Source organism: Alligator mississippiensis, chromosome 7 (assembly GCF_030867095.1).
Source record: "Alligator mississippiensis isolate rAllMis1 chromosome 7, rAllMis1, whole genome shotgun sequence".
Taxonomy (NCBI): domain Eukaryota; kingdom Metazoa; phylum Chordata; order Crocodylia; family Alligatoridae; genus Alligator; species Alligator mississippiensis.
In genome coordinates, this window is record NC_081830.1 from 44,362,765 (window position 1) to 44,382,878 (window position 20,114).

Here is a 20,114-nt window from a genome sequence, read left to right on the forward strand (position 1 = left end):
TGGCACCCGGGTTGAGAACTGCTGCTCTAGCACAAGCACAGGACAAGATTAATTCTGGTCTCTCCAAAGCATCTCTGTAATAATAAACCAAAAATGCTTGGTATTTTATGGGGGGGGGAGGGTGGTAGGAGGGGGCAGGGATTATTTCCCAGTGCTTTTTGAGCATGAAAAAAGGAAATGAAGAAAATAAAGGCAAGCAAGGAAAGAAAAAATTGCCAGCAGTCACATGCTGGTGACATAAGGCTTAACCAGCAAGGTTAACACTTCAGTGAAAAGATGACAATTAACCATGATAAGGCAAGACACATTGTAAAAGTCACCTACTGGAACAGTCATCTGACCTTGTATCTAAATTAGCTCAACCCAACAGATTAAAGATCACCAGACAAGAAGCAGTACTAGTTGCCACAAAGAAGCTGTAATTGCAAGGCCAATAAATGCCAGCTGGCATTTGACCCTTGGTCTGAATTTTGCTTCAGCTGTGGCACAGCATGGAACCTCTTGGGGTGGGGGGGAAGAGGGGAAACAGTGTACAGCGCATCTTCCTGGCAGTGCACTCAGAACAAGGACACCACCAGGTTGGGGGAAAAGTGCCTACAGCTTCCTCCATTGAGATGTCACTAGGAAAGTCCCAGACTAGATACATTCTCAGAAAAATGGCTTCTTCCTGTGTCAGAAATGCAAACTCACTATTCAACTGTCGGAGGAGGAGTATCCCAGAAGTTTCCTGGCAGCAGCAGCCCTGCCTGGAAGCTGTGCCTGCTGGCCTCTTGTGGGGGAGGCTGGGAGCACAGCACATGCTGCCCCAGGCAGAAGCGGGCAGGAATCGGTCCCAGGCAGAGGGCAGCAGGGGCAGCCACTGGTGGGGCCAGATACAATTAAATTGGTGGGTGCCTACCTGAGGGCTTGATCCAATGAGCTGATAGGCCAGATCTGGCCCGCGGGCCACATTTTGCCCACCCTTGTGGTAAAGCGTCCTTGTTTTGAGTGCACTGCCAGGAAGATACGCTGTTTACTGTTTTCCCTCTTCCTCCCACCCCAAGAGGTTCCACAGCTAAAGCAAAATCCAGACCAAGGGACAGGTGCCAGGTGACATTTATTGCCTTTGCAATTACAGCTTCTTCATGGTGACTAATACCACTTCTTGTCTGGTGATCTTTAATCTGCTGGATTGAGCTAATTTAGATACAAGATCAGATGACTGTTCCAGTAGGTGACTTTTACAACACGTCTTGCCTTATCATGGTTAATTGTTATCTTTTCAGATATACATAGTGCTAGCATGATGTCAGCAAGTGTGCTTCGTGTGTTCTGCGGTAGAATGGACTAGTTTTCTGTATATTGGTTAAAGACAAACCTGCCTCCTGGTGGCAGAACAGCCATGAATTGACACCAATATATATACATGGTGTCAATTTAGGTATGTACATTGGTGTCAATTGCTAGCTAACACCATGCTAGCACTAGAGGCTTTACTACAAGTTTTGCAGAACTATTATCCTCTCTACCTTTCATATACCTGGTATTGGAAAATGTTAGTTTAATAACATTTAATATGGAGAGTAAAGTTTTCCAGAAACAAGAATCAAGCACAAGTCACGTATATCAAGGAGCAAGTATATGAACTCAGAGTTAAACATATGTCTTGATCTCTCACATGCAAGAAATCTATGCAAGGAAAAGGCACCTGTGTGTGTTGATGCACACTAAAAATTCACTAAGCCAGCTACTCTTCTTGTTATAAACTCCTTTAGTAAAATTTGTTCTGTGTGCAGTATCTGCTCTTCAAAACTTTTTCTGGATGGAAATTTTACTAGGGGATCTTGGTAAGGTATTCTACTTTTGCACCTTTTATTAAACTTAAACACTTTGTCCAGGAAAAAAATATGCCCAGACCTATAGACAGGTATATTTTAATCACTGTAATTTCAGTTCACAAAAATGCTGTCAAGATATGCAAAACTCCTCCTCACCTTGCAGGTCTCTGCACTTTGCTGTGTATTCTGATGTTGATGGGGCTGGAGGAGACAGCAAATTTCCTAAATTCACTTTGCCTACATTTCTTACACGTGACTGCAGCATTACGCAGCCCCTGCCTGGAACACAACACAAGTATAGTGGGTTGTCAGAGTTTAGCCTCTTCCGATGAAATGAGACTCGCTAGTTCCAGCCTAAGATAAACTCTGAGGAGAGAAAGTGACCTAGAAGCCAGCAACAGAAAGGCCATCTAGGAACAAGCCACATGGAGGAGAAAGCTCAGACTGAGTTTAAGGCTTCGTTCTTTAACTTAACCTGAAGAAGAGGCAAACATCAGGGATTTGCTAATAACTAACCCACAGCACATGCTGCGAGGACTCATGTGACTTGCTCTCAACGGACAGAGAAGTGTCTGGTATTTGACATTACATCATTATCCTAATGCCCCAGGGATTTCATTACATGCTGATAATGCTAATCCAACATTGTAACCTAAGGCATATGATCTAGCAGTACAATGAAGGTCACCACACAGAGGAAAACACACATTTAATTACTTCAAAGATATATTTAAACATAAAAAACCCAGAACAACTTTGCTGAAAAAAGAGCCAACTAATCAGGGATAGGCCTGCATTGTGAACAAAGTTCATGTTGCTCACTGCACAGCATAAACACATTTTTACCCATGCAGGAAGCAAGAAAATGTCCATAAGTAAACAAGGGAGCCAATGTTTCTTGGCTTCCATTAAAGCATCCCACTATAAATACAACACTGCATTAGGGTAAAGAGACAGCATAAGTTAGGTGGGCCTGAACACTCACTCTTACAGGCTTTGCCTTGTTTTGCAGGCATGCACGCTCTGCAGACATAGCCAGCCCTGGCCAGCAGACAGGATACTGAAGTACACAAAAAAAATTCCAGTCTTTGGATATATCAGGCCCTGGATATGCTACAGTACTTTGCCTTCTCGCAAGTATGGAGCGTATGCCTGGACAGCAGAAATGTTGGGTGGCTCTTGTCTACTGTCAGAAGGGCTGTGGGGTCATGTAGGAATATTACAGGACAATATACTTAGAAGAACATGTTTAAAATTAACCCATAATTCCTGTTTCCTTGTTTAGTGTTGTTCTTTTTTTGGATCTTCTGGGTGGGAGAAGTCAAGCCAGCTAATATCCTGTTTAAATATTTATTACTTACACAGAATTAGCACCTTGGGGGTAAGCAGGTCAGGGCTGTATTATGCTAGGTGTTGTAACAGACCTATAGGGAATGACAGATCTGATGTCTGAAGGAAATTGTGATAGGGAAACAGTTGAGGAGGGCTGGTGCTGGGCTGAGTAAGGCCCCATGCCAAATACAAGGCACAGGGCCTCAGGCAATGTTCCACACACTGCAACCCACATCTGGGAGGAAAAGATTAAGCAGATGAGCAAGTCCAATTTACAACAATCAGAACAGGGTGTCAATATGCTGTATATTACTGAAGGGAACTAGAAGGGGGAGGGTATCTGACAGATCCGGTTCTGTAACAGAAAGCAGTCTGAAGAAGTTGTTCCTTAAGGATAAGGGGTGTTGGCATGCTATTTGAGAGGGAGGTCATGAGTACAAGCTGGGGGCAGATGGACTGCTGATAAAGCAGGGTTCCCCAGAACATGTGTATGTGGCTCCAAGCAGAGCCAGTACCTGGCCCTGAATATAAATGTCTAGCTAAAGAGTTTTAAAATGCCAAGCTCCTAAGGGTAAGGAGCATCATTGTTGCTCTGTGTTTACAGAGCTCTCAGCATCACAATCCTGGTTTGTGCCTGGAGCTACTATTTACTACTAACATATCACAGCAAATCATAAGTAGTAGTAGCATCACAACCAGATACATGCCACACAGCCTCGTGTACCACACCGGTTTGTATGTTTGAATGGGAACATGAAACTGAGAAGATTCCCTAGGTTCCAAGTTACAGCAATGCATTTGCAGGCAAAATGAGCAGTTGCGTAGTCACGTACACCATATCAGTGTTTCCCCTTCTCCTTGGGTCCACTCTCAAGTGACTGACTGGCTGTTGGCACCAAGGATCACAGGGAGCTTCAAATTTCCTGTATAGACATGGGATACTCGAGGCAAAAGAGGAGGAGGAAGAGGAGGATCTCAGACAATACAGCATAGGGAAGGCTGTGCAAAAGGAAAAGAGGACCTGAATACAAGAATGCACCTTCCAACTTTAGGCCTGGCTCAAGAAGTGAGTAGCATAATATTACAAAGACAGCACATCCATTCACTCTGAAGAGAAACAAGGACAGCATGATTACTAAGCAACAATCCTTAGCTTGGGACAAAAGGGTGGCAGGAGGAAGAGCCAAGATGATGGGTTTGCAGAAAGGCAAAGGGCTAGGAGACAGGAGACCCAGACTAAGTTCTCAGCTGTAGCAGGGGTTCCTATACAACTCTGACAAGCCACCTCCCCTTGTGTCTGTAACGTGGGGATAGCAAATCTCTCAGGAATATGGGGAGTTTAACGAAAAGGCAGATTTTTCGTTAACGAAAAGACAGATTTTTTTAAGGGAGAAAGGGCTGTTAAAAAACTCAATTCCTGCTGACATCCAAAGGGGGTCATGGGCTCAGATACCCTTCAGGCCTTTGAAGAATGCCATACCCCCTCTAAAATGCAAACAATATCCTAGGAGACCCTTGGCCTAGAAAAACACCAAGCATGAGGAATGAACATAGTAACCACAGCCAATTAGTTCGTTCTTTGGCTTGGCTTGTAACTGCTGCTCTAGGGTTATGAGAAAATAGATATTTGGTTCGATCTTCCCTTCCTAATGACCACTTGCTGGGGAAGATAAATACAAGTGAGGAAGCTAAAGCGGTACAATGTCAAGCTCTCCACCTCTCATGAATCATCTGCCACCTATATTTGTCTCAGCTGGACAGGGACTCAGCTCCTGCCCTTTTGTTTTTACCTGTCTCTTTTGACTTTTAAAAACAGTTCTGTCTGCTTCATTTTGTCAACTGCTGCCAGCGGATCAAAACAAAGGAATATAACAAACTCCCCAGAAAGGAGCTAAGGGCACTCAGCCCTTCAAAGCTTATCTCTTTTTAGTGCTTCATTTCTACCAGAAAGACATCTAATTAGAGAGACAGAAAAATGTCACATTTATCACTTTCCCCTGAAATCTTCAGCTTTCTGCTCCATTTGGGATTCAAGACATCTCCCTTTCATTTTTGTGCAATTCACAATCGCTGTAATATAAGTACATATATCCATATCAATGATGTAATACTAAAATTATCCTACAGCCAGATTTGCTTGTATATTTTCTGTTGCTTAATGGATTGTCTTGTTCTATGCTCTCTTTGCTTTTAGACATTAACATGCTATACAGCTACAGAATCCCTTGTCCTAGATTTACTTGGGGACAGGGGAAATAGCCTGACAGATGTTCAAAATACTTACTCAAAAGTTCGAGGCAGTTAAAATAGAAGACAACTTCCTGATGCTTTAAAAGTCAGAAGGAGAGAATACCTGGATAGGCATCTGGCTGGAATCATCTGACCCCAGCACTCTTTCCTGCCTAGGCAGGGGGTCGGACTCGATCTGTTGAGGTCCCTTCCAACCCCAGCATCTATGAATCTATAAGGAAAAGATTACACAGCAGTAGAAAATTCAAATGAGGCACAGTTCTGTGGGAAATTCTATAGCCAACAGACAATTGCATTTTGATAGCTACAATAAGTATTTTCTTGCATATAACACACTCCCCCAAATATAAGATGCACCTTGGTTTTGAAAGGCAGAATTTAAGAAAAAATGGTATTTCCAGATTTATGGCTGCATAGAGCAGGGACAGGGCCTAATCTTCAAATGACATTTTCTGCATAACTAAAACTAAATCTCTAGTTGCTGCTAAAGACTGGTCACTATGAGTGGATCTGTGATTTTGAAAATTGCTAAAGAGTCTGTGCTAAACAGCTAAGGAGTCTGAGCTAAAGAGGCTGTGAAAGAGAGACCAAGAGCAGCTAGCAAACCTCAAAATTGCCCTAAGAAAGGTTAGCTTGATTAGTGAAACATCAAGACCATTAAAAAGGAGAGGCAATCAGTAACACCTCTGGAGTGAAGAACAATGAGCCATCAAGTCAACTGACTCCTTCAGCTGCCTAAACAGTAATACCATAGCTGATGCACTGTAGATCAGGAATCAAACCAGGGTGTTTCCAACCACCGCAGCCTTAAAGTAAAGCAGGTTCTAATCGCAGAAAGCCCATGATGCATGAGCCAGAGAAAGAAAGAGGGTCAAGATGCCCCCACCCCAGAGGTGAAATCATCACTTGTCCTGACATTAGCAATTACTGTATGGAATATAACTGCCTCTATTAAGAATACCTTCACTGACTTTGGGAAGAAAAACATTTAACTACTTGTGTCTTTTGGAGATTGCATTGTATAGACAGTGATGATGATGAAAAAAGCTTTGACATACTGACCCAAATCTTTTGGATAAGCTCCCTAAGGATAAAAATGTTTCCTATTCTGACCTCAAAAATCCATGTTCTCCTCTTCCTAACACTATGGAATTCTTCTTTTCCCATACGTATGGTAAAAAGTTACCATTCCTCCAGTCCCTTGCCTCCATACCCTGAGAGTCCAGCCTGGCTTTCATCATGACTATGCACTCAGTATCAGTGCTGTGCACCCCCAGTGGCAGCACGGACTCAGCAGAAGCCACAGAGGGTCAACCACTCCCATATTTAGGCATTACAACCCAGAGAAGTTCACAGCTAGGGGTGAGATAGGTATCCAAGGCTCACAGCTAGAAAATGGTAGCAAATTTGGTCTTCAGGGAAAAAAAATAGGAATGTTTCAAGTAGTAAAGGGGAGATGAATGAATAAAGTAGATAAAGGGCACATTTAAGAAGACCTAAATATTTATCAGATAAGAGCTTTTCTGAACTGTAGCAAGCTCTCTTATTCTATAGAGGATTCCTGCTATATAGGAACATTAATCCCATTATGAGAACTCATTACAAACAAGAGAGTGTCGTGAAACCAGCAAATTGTTAGATGCTACTAAGCGGAAGACAATGCATTGGCTACTGCCTTAGGTAAGAACGGGAGAGGTCGCTGCACACAACACTCACAATAAGTCTGTTACTTGTAACAAAACTAAGGCTCTGGATGGCTGGTATGGCTTGGAAAGCATTTGTAATGCTTCATTTTAGAAAAGGAAAAATATTGCATACAGTTTCCAAGGCAACCAATTTCCCTGTGCAAAGTACTTGAACAGGGTGTTTGTACAGGGTGGCATAAGCACCATTTCCATTGAGAGCACAAATTATGGCTTTCTGACTGAGATGTCTATGAGCCACAAAATTGCTGTAATTAAGAGAATATCAACAGCTGAAGGCAAAAAGGTCACTATAAATGAATCTAATCACGTCTTTAAATGATACAATTGCACATGCCTAGAAACAAAACCACCTGCCTTTAGCCATTTTGCAATGCTGTAAATTAAAATATCAAATCAACTGCATGTTAATTAAAAAAAAACACAGCTTTGTTGCTGTATGACAAAGGCAACAGGATGCTAAATATGCAGCTTCACGTGTATTAGCACCTAGTGTTCCATGATTATATTTTCATCTTTCCCAACTAGTAAAAACAGGAAATTTAATTTCCCCTTGTCTTCTCCTTTCATTAAAGAGCCTGGAACCAAGAAGCTGTTCCATTTTCCTTCCGAGCATGGGATAGAGAATATGTTTCTATATTTCTGGCAGATGTATGATAACTTCCAGGTGGAGTTTCTCCAGCCTCCCTTACAGTTTTTTTGGAGTAAACCATTTAGGGCATTAGCATAAGCATCAAAGTCACTCATAGGATAGAGCTATTCTTACAAAACTTCAAGCCTTGCATTGAACAGATGTGAAGACAAAAGCAAATAAATGGCCGTAACGAAGAGCTATGCAAAAAAATTCAAACCTGGCAGCTTACAGTTTGAATACCTAAACACAGAGCCTAATAAAAGTGTGGAGTTCATAAATCAACAGGAACTGCAGGCAATGTGACAGCATGAGAAAACTGTCTATGCTTGCTTACAAGTGCCAGTTTGATTGCTGCATTCTCATTTTCTTGCAACCATCTTTAAATGAGTCTTGCTTTTGGAGCAAATGAGACCAGGGAGTACACCAACATGACTATCAACAAATAGGCTGACCATTAAAAAACAACAGCAATTGAACAACTCTTACCTGAGAAAAACAAAAAGAACAACTGCATCCTAGATGGACAGTTTTCTCCAGCCTCTCAGTAGGGATACAGGGATTGAAGAAACTAAATTTCTCCAACAGCAAAACAAAGAGATCGTGTATTGACATTGGGTCTTATAGACCACGCAGCCTAAAGATAGACTCACTAGAGCCAGAGGCAAAACAAGCTGGGACCAGAGAGAGGAACAAGGGAGCATGCTGTCACTCAAGGAGGGTCCCTTTTAGCTGCAGAACCAGATGAGGAAATAGGCTAGAAAGAGAGCGACTTTAAGGCTCGGAAAAAAAGCCCTGAGCATGTGGGAGGATCTAAACCAGGGGTGGCAATTATTTGGGCCCAAGGACCACTGAGTGAGCTTTGGTGAACTGTCACAGCATGCTCTTCCCCTCCAGCTCACTGAACTGGCCTAAATGGCTCTGCTCCTGGAAAGCCGGGCAGATGGGATGGGGCTGCAGGCAGTGGCATCCAGGAGAAGGGTGGGCAGGCAGGGCCAGGACTGCAGGGTTGTGACAGCACAGGGCCAGGGCCTGGGGCAAAGCCACGATCCGTCCCTGACAAGCCCCTGCAACAGGCACTGGTTCCATGGGCAGGGGCATGCGGGGAGTGGATGGTGGCTCTACCCTGGACCCTGGCCCCACACTGGCACCACCCCACAATCTTGGCATTTCCCTGGAGACCAGCTGGGAAACATGCAGGAAGGGCGTGTGGCCAGATGGCTGGGATGGGGCCACAGGAAGGGGAGGAGCAGCATCCAGGAACAGGTGGGTGGGGCCAGGATCAGGGGACAGTGACAGATAGTGCAAGGCCAGAGCCCGGGGCGGAACCACGATCCAATCCCTGCATGCCCCTGCCTGTAAAACCAGCACCCATCACAGGGACATGTGGGCACTGGATTGTGGTTCTGCCCTGGGACCCAGCCCCGCACTGTCACCACTAGGGTTACCATATTTCCAGATCCAAAAAGAAGACAGTTGTTGCTTTACTGGGGAAGGGGGGGGGGGGGGGGGGGGGGGGGGAAGAGTGACATGGCAGTACCCTGCCTCAGCTGATGCCCCTTACTACCAAGCCATGCCACCCCCCAGCCCTGCTGCTGTCCCTCACTCCCAACCCACTGACCCCAGCCCTGCCAGTGCCCCTCACTCCCAAACTGCAGTACCCTGCCACCCTGGGCCATGATGGTGCTCTTCACTCCCGAGCCGCAGCCTCCTGCCCCCCAGCCCTGCTGGAGGGGCCCTAGTTGTCCCTGTCCTGACCACGTCGCAGCACAGTGCTTTGATTCATGCAGGCAGCGGCAGAGTGGCCCCACCCTGGGCTGGAGGAAAGAGGAGGGGATGCTTGTGGCACCCCCTGCCCTGGTATAGGGCTGCTAAGCCAAACCAGGCAGCCTGGCCATGGCCCTCCTCCCCGCTCCACAGCATTTCTTGGCGGATCAGCCCCTGTGACGAGCATAGGCACCAGCCCCTGTGCTACCAGATGGCCACAGAGTTGCCAGTTGCCCTCAAATGTTCCCTGCTCCTTTCCCCCACTGGAGGGGCAGGCAACCCCCTGCCCTGTCGCAGCCCCAGCCCTCCTGCCCTGACCAAATGTCTGGATTTTGCTGTGCTCCACTGGTAGAAACGGGGGGGGGGGAAAATCAGAGGCAGCAAGGAGCACCACATCGGTTTAAAAAAACCCGCCCAGAGCAGGCTTAAAATGAAGATGTGTCCAGGAAAACCCAGACGTATGGTAACCCTAGTCACCACCCGGCGATCTTGCCCCATGATCCCAACTCTGACTGCCTGTCCTGCTCCCGGACACTGCTTTTGCTGGGGCTGGTGAGAAGCAAGTCTGGCCAGAGCGCTGACCCAGCCCTGCTGAGCACCCGAGGGCAGCGGGACTGGCCACACATGCCACAGCCCGGACTGTCCCCTGTTCCTGGACCCAGGGACCTTCCACGTGCTGGACAAAATCCCTTGGTGGGCCAGATCTGGCCTGTGGGCCATATTTTGTCCACCCCTGAGCTAGACTCTAAACCAGCTATTCTGGCTGAAGCCCAAAGAGCACATGGGAATAGGCAAGAACTGAGGCAAAGAACTCATACAAGTGTTTTATTTTTTAATGCAGACCTGTTTATTTCTTATGCTACCCAAAGTAAAAAGCAACTGGTTTGGGGAAACAAAAAAGCAACTGGTTTGGGTTTTGCATACCAGAAAGTGGTATGCAAAACCACTTTCATGTGTTGCAGAAGAGATGAACTGTAAGTCAGAATGCCCATGAGGCCAGGCAAAGATGTATGAAATACTAGGGTATCTTGAAGGGACCTTGGACATTTGGGCCCCTTCCAGAGAACAGAAAACAAATAGAGTCTGTATGCAGGTATGTCTGAGAAACCAAAAAAAAAAAAGTGATGGAGCTTACTCAGACTCAGAAAAAAAGTATAAGCTTTAAGGATAGGTACAGACAATCAAAAAGCCTGAGGCTGAACTGATTCAGTCTTTGCAGGTTAGTCTAAACTGCACAGATTAAATTGAAACAAAAGTGAACAGACATTTACCTTTGATTCAGGAAATGCATCTACATGCCTGCACTAGCTCAGGCCAGAAGTCAGGGGGTGCTAGAGCCTGGCTCGCTGGCTGTGTTCACTTCCTCTTCCTGCAGCCCCTGAGGTCTCTGGGATTTGCAGTCCAGAATTACATAAGCAGGACTCTGCAGGGTTGCTCATCACTTCCTCTCCCTGCTTCCAGGTGCCTCTGGGATTTGTAGTCCACAGTTGCAGCCAGCAATAAATTTGAATGGGAGAAGTCAGGGTTTGTCTGGTGGGGGCCAGCCCCCCACCCCTGCAGACTGGGCTACATCTCCAGCGGGGTTTGCTCCCCCATCCCCTTGTCAGCCAGCCCTCACTGCTCCAGATAGGGAACAGAGGGGTGGAGCCAGCCCTGCTCTCTGGAGCAGACAGCCCAGCCCAGGCCAGGCCAGGGCTGCAAAGTATGCTGGGATGCTGCAGGACTGTGATTTAACTTGAACCAGGAAGGAGTCTGGGACAGAAGTCTCATAAACCAATTTGGGTCAAACCATAAGTCTGATACTACATTCAACCAGGTTTATCTTAAACCAGTTTCAGCCATTTGAAACTAGTTTATGTGCACTGAGCTTCTGTCATGTTACAGGTTTAAACCAGTTTCTGATCACTTAAACTGGTTTATGTGTAACTTCTGTTCCTAGCCAAAAGGCCCACACATAGGTAAGTGATCAGAAAGGAGAGCTGGTGTGGATCAGGGGTGGATGTTCAGGGCTAGGTGACTTAAATGCCTACAGATGAATATAGTTGCCTAATTTTAGGCACTCGGGTTTGTGGTAGTGGTGGGGAGGTGGATTTTAGCCTTAAAATGTGGAATTATCCAACACATTTCAGCCAAGAAAATATAAATATTCAGTGTCAAAATAACAAGATAAAAATCACAAACAGATTATGATGCCTGGAGTCTTACAATTCAAACAGCTTGGTAAACATCTTGCAAATACAAATAGGACAATATATAATTTATACAGAGATTTCACAGAATACCAAATACTTTTTTTTTTGTTTTTCATCAGGCATCACGCAGTTAAAGCACATCCATCTCTGTAGCCAATAGCAAACGGGAGCAACATGGCTAGCATCAGCTGAAGTTGCCTTTGACTCTTTACTCTGGACAGCCAGATAACCTATGTACAGCTGGATCAACCTGCAGCACAAATCCAGAGCAAGGCTGGAGCAACAGCAAGATTTCTTAATCACTGCAGCCTCACTCTTGCATATCTGTACAGTATGTATTGACTTGTTATGAACAAATTAATTTCACAAAAGAAAGGGATCAGCAAACAAAATATGTTTGGACACAGGCAACACAGATGAAAAACTCCTCTACCATCAAAAGGCTTCACATCATTTCGTCTCAACTTATGCAAGGGTTTTTTGAGTCCTTGGGTAAAGAAACATACTGGGCACATCCAGATAAGCACGCACATGTGGTTTGCAATGCTGTAGACCAGGCTTGTCCAACATGCGGCCCGCCAAGGTATTTTCTGAGGTCCAAGGTGCTGCGATGGGAAACGAAAGTAAACACCGTTTACTTTCATTTACTCCCTGTCCCTCCCCCAGCCCCTCAGCAGCTTCCTAATGGCTGCTGAAGGGCTGGGGAAGGGACAAGGTTCCCCACGTGCACTGCATCAGCTTGACGTTGCCAATGCAGTGCGTGTGGGAAGAGGAGTAGCCATGTGCCGCTCGGGACAGGATGACCCCAGCCAAAGCAGCAGGGGCTCAGCTGCACTTTCTCCCTACCTGCGCCAGTCAGTCCCAAGTGGCACACGGCTCCACCGCCACCTCTGCTGCCTGGTGCTGACCCAGGTGGGTCTGTCCCATCTGGAGCAGCACGCAGCTGAAGCCGGATTCCCACGTGCTGCTGGGGATGGGAGGAGGCTGGCCAGGTTGGCACCAGCCAGCAGAAGCAGCAGTGGAGCCATGTGCCGCTTGGGACTGACTGGTGCAAGCAGGGGGAAAATGCAGCTGAGCCCCTGCCGCTCCGGCCGGGCTCGTCCCGTCCTGAGCGGCACACGGCTCTGCCGCCGCTTCTGCTGGCCGGTGCAGACCCGGCCAGGCTCCTCCCATCCCCAGCAGCTCGTGGGAAGCTGGCTTCAGCCGCATGCTGCTCTGGATGGGACGGACCCAGCCAGGTCAACACCAGCCAGAAAAAGTGGCATGCAGCTGAAGCTGGCTTCCCACATGCTGCTGGGGATGGGAGGAGCCTGGCCGGGTCTGCACTGGCCAGCGGAAGCAGTGGCAGAGCCACGTGCTGCTCGGGACAGGACAGGACGAGCCTGGCCAGAGCGGCAGGGGCTCAGCTGCATTTTCCCCCTGCCTGCACCGGTCAGTCCCGAACAGCACACGGCTCCACTGCCGCTTCTGCTGGCCAGTGCCAACCTGGCTGGCCTCCTCCTGTCCCCAGCAGCACATGGGAAGCCAGCTTCAGCTGCGTGTTGCTTTTCCTGGCCAGTGCCAACCCGGCTGGGGCCACCCCATCCAGGGCAGCATGCAGCTGAAGCTGGCTTCCCACACGCTGCTGGGGACAGGAGGAGCCTGGCTGGGTCTGCACTGGCCAGTAGAAGCCACAGTGGAGCCTCCTGCCTTTTGGAACCAGCTGGAGCAGGTAGGGGGACAGTGCAGCAGCATGTGGGAAAGCCACCACTTGATAGGGAACAGGATGGGCTGGCCAGGCCACACCAGGGGGAGAAAGCTGTGGCTGAGCCGTGCTGTATGCTCGTTTAAGACTGAACAATTTGCTCAAGAATAGAGCATGAATGATCTGGGCTCCAATGTAAATTTGGAGCTGGTAAAAATCTTTGTAAAAATACTGTCCAGTGTTTGGATTGTGTTTGCTTCTGTTTCTCTTTGTGCAGGATTGGGGGCTCAACTTGTTAAAGATGTGTTACTAACAAGTTATTAATTCAATAAAAGTAAATCTTCTTGAAGATTATTTTTAAAAATGCCCATATTTTGTTGCTTTGATTAGTTTCCACTCTGGCTGATATCTTTTCCACATTTGATCTGTCGACTTTCATTATGCTGCTTTCATTCATTGAGAAGTGAGTAGAAGCGAAAGTGTTTATTTTAGTCAAGTGTTTGGTATTATTTCATTGTTGCTTTTACATTGTTTCTATTTTGGATTTTAAACCACATTTCATTTTCACTTCCTGCAACTTCATTGGTGTCAAAGGTCACGTGACATCAGTTCCTGATGTGATACTTCTTCCTGTGAGGTCTTTGAATATGGCTCACTGGCCCACTAGGTGATAAAAAGTTCATGGTCCGGCTCCACATTCAAAAAAGTTGGACACCCCTGCTGTAGACCAATCTGCAGCACCGCACATGACTGCTGGCCAGGCTCTGCATGCCCAAATCACCACTCCTGCAGTCCCAGAAGGCCCCCAGGACTCTAGGTAAGGTTGCTGCAGCCAACTCAAGTGTTGGCCCCAGCCTCCCCTACCCCACCCAGGGTAACTTGCTGTGCTCCAGAGCACGCATGCACAAGGAACAATAATTCCTCTGCTCTTTGTCCCCAGGGAAACATGTGCACTCATCTGGACTTGCCCATATAGAGTATTTACTTTGTTACATCAGTAAAGCTGTGAATTCTTCCTCTCCCCTGCTCCCCACAAGATCTCCAATTATTGTTAATACATATTTCAGGTCCAAATAAACTTACACTTTAAACTGCTTTTGAGCCTGTATAAAAAGGCTGCTGAGATTTCCAAAAGCGGTTAGTGACTTTGGACATCTAAGTTTTCAAGTGCTTAACTTGAGATATCTTAAAAAGAAGCCAGATTTTCTAACTACAGCAGTTTCCAAAAATCAGTATCCTTTAAGTTACCTTCAGCTGGGCAGCAAAAACTACTGCTTTCTTTAAAAAAACATGGCTATGATCCTTTTAATAACCCTCTGTGTAAGTATTGGTGACTGAAACAGTATCTGAAAATCTTGACAAAGTAAGCTTTGCACTAGAAAAAAAACGTTACCACACACAGAAACTTTTTAGATGAAAAAATAAAAACCTGATACGATAGATTCAATCCTCTCAGCAGTGTTATTAAACACTGCTTTGCAGTCAGGCAGATGATTGATGATACACCACCAATCTTGATAGCATGGGAAGTAAAGTCAGACAGATTTAAAAAGGAATTGCAATAATGTTTGGTGACCTAGAGTGTCTCAGATGAGAAGAACACACCAGTCCCACATGAAAAGGCATTTTCCCTCAGCTGTCACCTCACACATACAAAGAGACAGGTAGTACAAAACCCCAGACTATAAAAAAAAAAAATGCACAAGAGGAAAATATACCTCTATATGAAGGTCCAGGAAGGATATTTCTGAAGCACAAGAACTTTCCTCTTGGGAACAACAATGCATTTTAGCAATCAAAATACATTTGTCCCATAGAAGGCATAAGGTTAGTATGGAACTGTCATAGATAAGTAAATATTACATTTGCTTATTTGTCTAGAACACAGAACAATACTTAATATAAATAAGGAAATGAAGACATGACACCAGCATGCCCATTTTATGGCTTCCAGATGAAATGGAGAGGTGACAGTCAACTACCATCTATCTTCAAAAGATTGAAAAGCAAAGACTTGATTTGACTTATGTTTAGAAAGTATTGAGCAGAGTCCAATTCATTGTCTCCTTCCAATTCATCATTCATCACCACTGGATCATCCATCCAATTCATCATTTCCAACCCGATACCCAAGTGTTCCTTTTGAGATGACATCTCCCCACAGCAGATATAGACAAACACAACCCAGATGTGGACCACCTGACATGGCAAAGATGTTAACCACTAGGGCTGGCTTATGAGCACAAGAGACAAAAATGTCATGGGAAATAGACTTATACTATGGAGGGAATTCATGTCCAGATAAGATCAAAATAACCACTAACACCACTAAGTTCAGAAATAACTCATTTCTTTCACCCTGCCTTCGCACAAAAAGTACTTCCAAACAAAAAAATGCATGTCTAATGCTCCCACGTACCACAACAAAACTACTAAAATTTTCAAGCTATTTTGCCTACAAGCTAAGAAGGAAGAGAGACTGTTGTTATTTCTAAATATTTGGGAGGTTTTCCAGCTCTTCAGTGAAGGGAGCCATATAAGTACTTAGAAGCTAATAAGCATTTCTGTCCCTCACTTATTCCAACTATAATAATACATTGTGATAATCAATGTAATTATTGTAAGGATAAAAAAAAAAGAGAATATACATGAGAAACACTGGTTTCAACAACAAATACTGTGATATTTTAATTATGCTTTGTACTATGGGCTTATCAGAGCACTCCATTTCATACCAACAAAGACTATTTTGTAAAATGGTGCTTATGAATATAACTTTCCAATAGACTGATAGGAAGCTTAGCTATTTCTGCAAAGCAAAGTCTTTTTTAAAAGAAAAAAAAAATCACATTTTTACATGGGTGACACTAGTTTGTTACATCATTTAATCATAAGTCCTTTGGAGCACGGATTATATTTTCATTCTGCTTGCAAAGCACATAGCACAATAGGGGCCCTGATTCCTGAAAAGGACTTCTAGATACTACAGTAATAATGCTGCCATAGATAAGCTTTCTACCTCATACCACATTTGTTTCACTCTTATTAAAATGACAACCCTTTAGAGATGCTTAACTGCACCTCCATTCTTTGCTGCAGTATGTGTCTTGACAGTGTTCATAAGGGAAAGCTGAAGTGTCAAGAGGAGATAAGCAACAGATTGTTCTTCATGTTACAAAACACTTATAAATCTGTATCAACCTGGAACCCTGCTTTTGAGAGCGCTCACTTTTAAGAAATCGAGATTCAAAGGCTCAGAAAATCTATGACATGTCAATCTACATCTCAATTGCTCAAAGAACTTCCCAGGATTCAATATTACTTAACATTTCTATAGAAATAGTTGTTTTCCCTCCACCTTTTCCTGCAGTTTTAGGCTTATCCTTTAACATCTTCAAGAAGAATGTCAAGTACTAATGCGTAAATCCTAATTATTGATGCCAGAGGCTCTCCGGATTCTGAGGGAGCTGTTGTTTGGGAAATAGTAAGAATCTCCCCGATTCATTCCTCCACCCCAAGAAATGGATAGTGGAGAGCAGATACTTGGAGGTGACAAGTCATTTTTAAAGGTAAGATTCCAAGCTAATGACCAATGTACAATTGTCAAAATGAACTGAAAGTTGTTTCAGCCTTGCTGGATACATGAGACTTGGGGGTGGGGGGGAACCAAAAGTCATCTTTAAATTAAGATCTAATTTAATTAAACATGGTGGAAATACTGACACCTTCAGAAGCAAATTCTGATGAGCACATTCAAACAAATGCCGCATGGTCTTTGTCACCTAAAGAGCTTAACTATGGATGCACTAAGGCTGGGACCCAGTGGCACAATGACTTTGGCCACGCACTGTTCAAGCCCTAGTTCTGACTTGGTCCCAATCAGTAAGTAGGTGAAGAGTGCTCTATTGCTATGTAGCCATGTAAGTTATTATCCTTCACCCATCTCACAGTGCCTCGCTTCATCTACAACTATGTTTGCCAAAGCAACTGGAAGTGACCTTCTTGGTCTTCATTGAAGACTTAAGCCAAAAGGGTTGAAACTACTTGTACTGAAGCTGCAGTAGTGACAGGGGGAATGGAAAGAAGGATGGGATGAATCGAATGACTCATTAAGTAACACTCCTGCCCCAACATTCAAGGGAGATCACAAGGAAACAATCATGATTGGGCAAAAGCACGGTGTGGTAAAAATCTCATTTCCCTGAGATAATGGTACCCCTGTGCACTGTATCACACTAGCAAACCCAGCTGGCTGAGACATGCAGTATCAGGCTGATTTTAGGACTGGGCTACATCCAACCATACTGCAGGGAACACCGGAGAGCTGGAACAGAGCAGAAACTAGATCAGATCTAGCAGCTTGACTGCTCCCAAAACTCAAGTGACTTTCACAGCATGGTGCTCTCTCTTTTGGATAAGCCCTTAGGTGGGTTGCACCCACAAATTCAGTGCCCACAACAGGAAAAAATGCTTGTCATGCCATGGTACAGACCACTTGCTTTTGATTAGGGAAGTCTGAGGATAGCAGTCACTGGAAAGGAGAGTTATTTTTGTGGGGGATAAAAAAAACCAGTATGCACAGAACATATTTCCACGATGCCTCCAGGACGGGAATTCAGGATCTACCCTGCTCTCCCAACCAGCTAACTCTTAACTAGCCAGGCAATTCATGCTCACTGTAAGCATTCCCCATTGTTTCAAAAGCCAGAACCTATTCTTTCAGTGCAGTTACAATCAACTGGGTTCCTGGGTGCCAGCAACTCCGCATGGAGAAAAACACAGTATCACAGCAGGAGAGTCCATCTGACGTGCAGCCTACAAAGAGGCTGCACAGAGAAAGTGAGAGTGAAAGAAAGAGCGTGTGTGCAGATTCAGGCCTTCAGCGAAAGACGAAGGATGAAAGAAAGATCCCCCTCGACTTCAATGGGTCTGGGATCTGGTGCAAGATGAAAGGCATGAAAACCAACTAAATTGTGGGGGCCCCAATCCTGCTGCCATTAAGCCAAACATCTCTTTGGCTATAACAAGACAGTGGTAAGGTGGTTAGTCTTTCCAGTGCTGGATAGTTCCCCAAGCCATCCAGCATGGTAGCACACTGGCCTGTTCCGGTATCAGGAAGAACTGCTAACATTCAAATATTTCCCCTTGCTTAATTTCAGTCCTTTGCTTCCAGCTGTGCGCCCCTTACTATGCTCCCTGCTACATTAGTCTACGCTAAGCATTTCTACTGCCTGCTTTGTGTTTACAAAGATTTGAAAGTTGCAGATGGATGTCTCCCAGACTTAATCATTATTAGGGATCAGGGTTTTCTGTTTCCCACGGGAAAACAGGAAAAAAAAAGAAATTTTCCCTTTTAACTGAGAAAAATCTGGATTTTTCATTTTAGCTGAGAAACACGAGGATTTTCCATTTTTGCAAAGATCTCTCTTCAGGCTGGCAGTGTTCCAGCCTGCAAGGGGCTGGGGGAAGCAGGAGAAGGGCAGTCAGGCAGGAGGCGCAATGCACATGTGTGCGCTCACACATGCACATGGCCACCAGGCAGCCTGGAGAGCAGTTCCCGCATGTAAGTCTGGTATGGGGGAGAGCGGGGATTGAGGCCACCATAGGGAGGGAAGAACGGAGTTGGGCAGGGCTGTGGCTGCTGCCCAGCCGGATGGTACATGGGGCTTGGGGCCAGAATGCACAGCCCCAGCAAGGAGCAGGACAGAGCCACAGACAGCTCATCTGGGGTCAGGGGGTGGCTCTCTGATGCTGTGTGCACTCCCGGGGAGAACATGCCCCCCAGATCTATGCATGGGGTGGGGGCGGATGCAGCCTGCCCACTACATGCTAGGGTCTCCCCACCCTGCTGCCCTCCCCCAGGGGCCACTACAGCCCAGTGGATGGGACCCAGTGTGGTAGGGCAAAGCAGGGAAATTCCTTGCCACTGCAAGCCCCACACAGCCCTGGTGAGGTGCCCCCTGCCTGCCCAACAGCAGCGGGGTGACAGCATGAAGTTCTGACCCTCACTGCTGCTGAGTGGACAGGGGACGCCTTGCTAGGGTGCCACGAAGTTCCCAGGGGCAGCAATGAGCTTCCTCACCTGACCCCGTTCTGCCCGGCTGCACTAGGTCCCACAGAGGTCACAGAAGCCCCAGGGGGAGCCGTGCCGCCCGGGGGAGATGGGCTCCACATTCTGCTCTGTCGCAGCAGCTGCTGCTGACTCCTGCGGGCAGCCAGGTCCTTGGCCCCATACTCCTGGCAGCTGGGGGCCCCCTCTGGCAGGGCTGGAGGGAGTGGGGGGACTGCAAGTGGGAAGTGATGGGTACCAGCAGGGCCCAAGGGGCTGCAGGTAGGGAGTGAGGGGTCTGGACCTGCATCCTAGTGAGCAAAGGAGGCAGGGAAGCTCTGATTTTCCATGATAAAAAACCCAAAACCAAAGCCAAAACGTATAGGTACTTAGAATTTAATTTTATGGTAGTGATTGAGGTGCTGGTAGGCTTCCAAATTGCTTTAAAATTGTAAATATATCAATAAAACACTGTGTTTAATTGATAACATATACATATACATATAAAATGAGTGGTGTTTCATTTTAATCACAGAATTGGAGGTTTTTAATCAGAGAACTTGTGATTTTTATCAGAGAATTTGTAATTTTTAAACAGAGAAAACCGGGATAACTTGATCATTTTAAATTGTACATAATGGCCTTCAACCTTTTGGCTTACATCAACCCTTCAAGCCCCTTGCTTATTT

At 45.7% G+C, this 20,114-nt stretch overlaps 1 protein-coding gene across 5 annotated transcripts in view; it reads right to left on the reverse strand.

Annotated features, from left to right (window-relative positions):
- ITM2C (integral membrane protein 2C) overlaps positions 1-20,114 on the reverse strand; it is an 88,729-nt gene that overhangs the window by 19,718 nt on the left and 48,897 nt on the right. Inside the window, exon 2 of one of the 5 annotated variants that reach the window (XM_059730920.1) lies at positions 5,503-5,610. The exons of 3 other annotated variants lie outside the window; for them this stretch is intronic. In XM_059730920.1, the coding sequence (XP_059586903.1) occupies positions 5,503-5,610 (108 nt within the window). Of the gene's footprint in view, positions 1-5,433; positions 5,454-5,502; positions 5,611-20,114 lie in introns of those variants that run through there. One more of the 5 variants, XM_019478717.2, reaches the window with a different exon arrangement.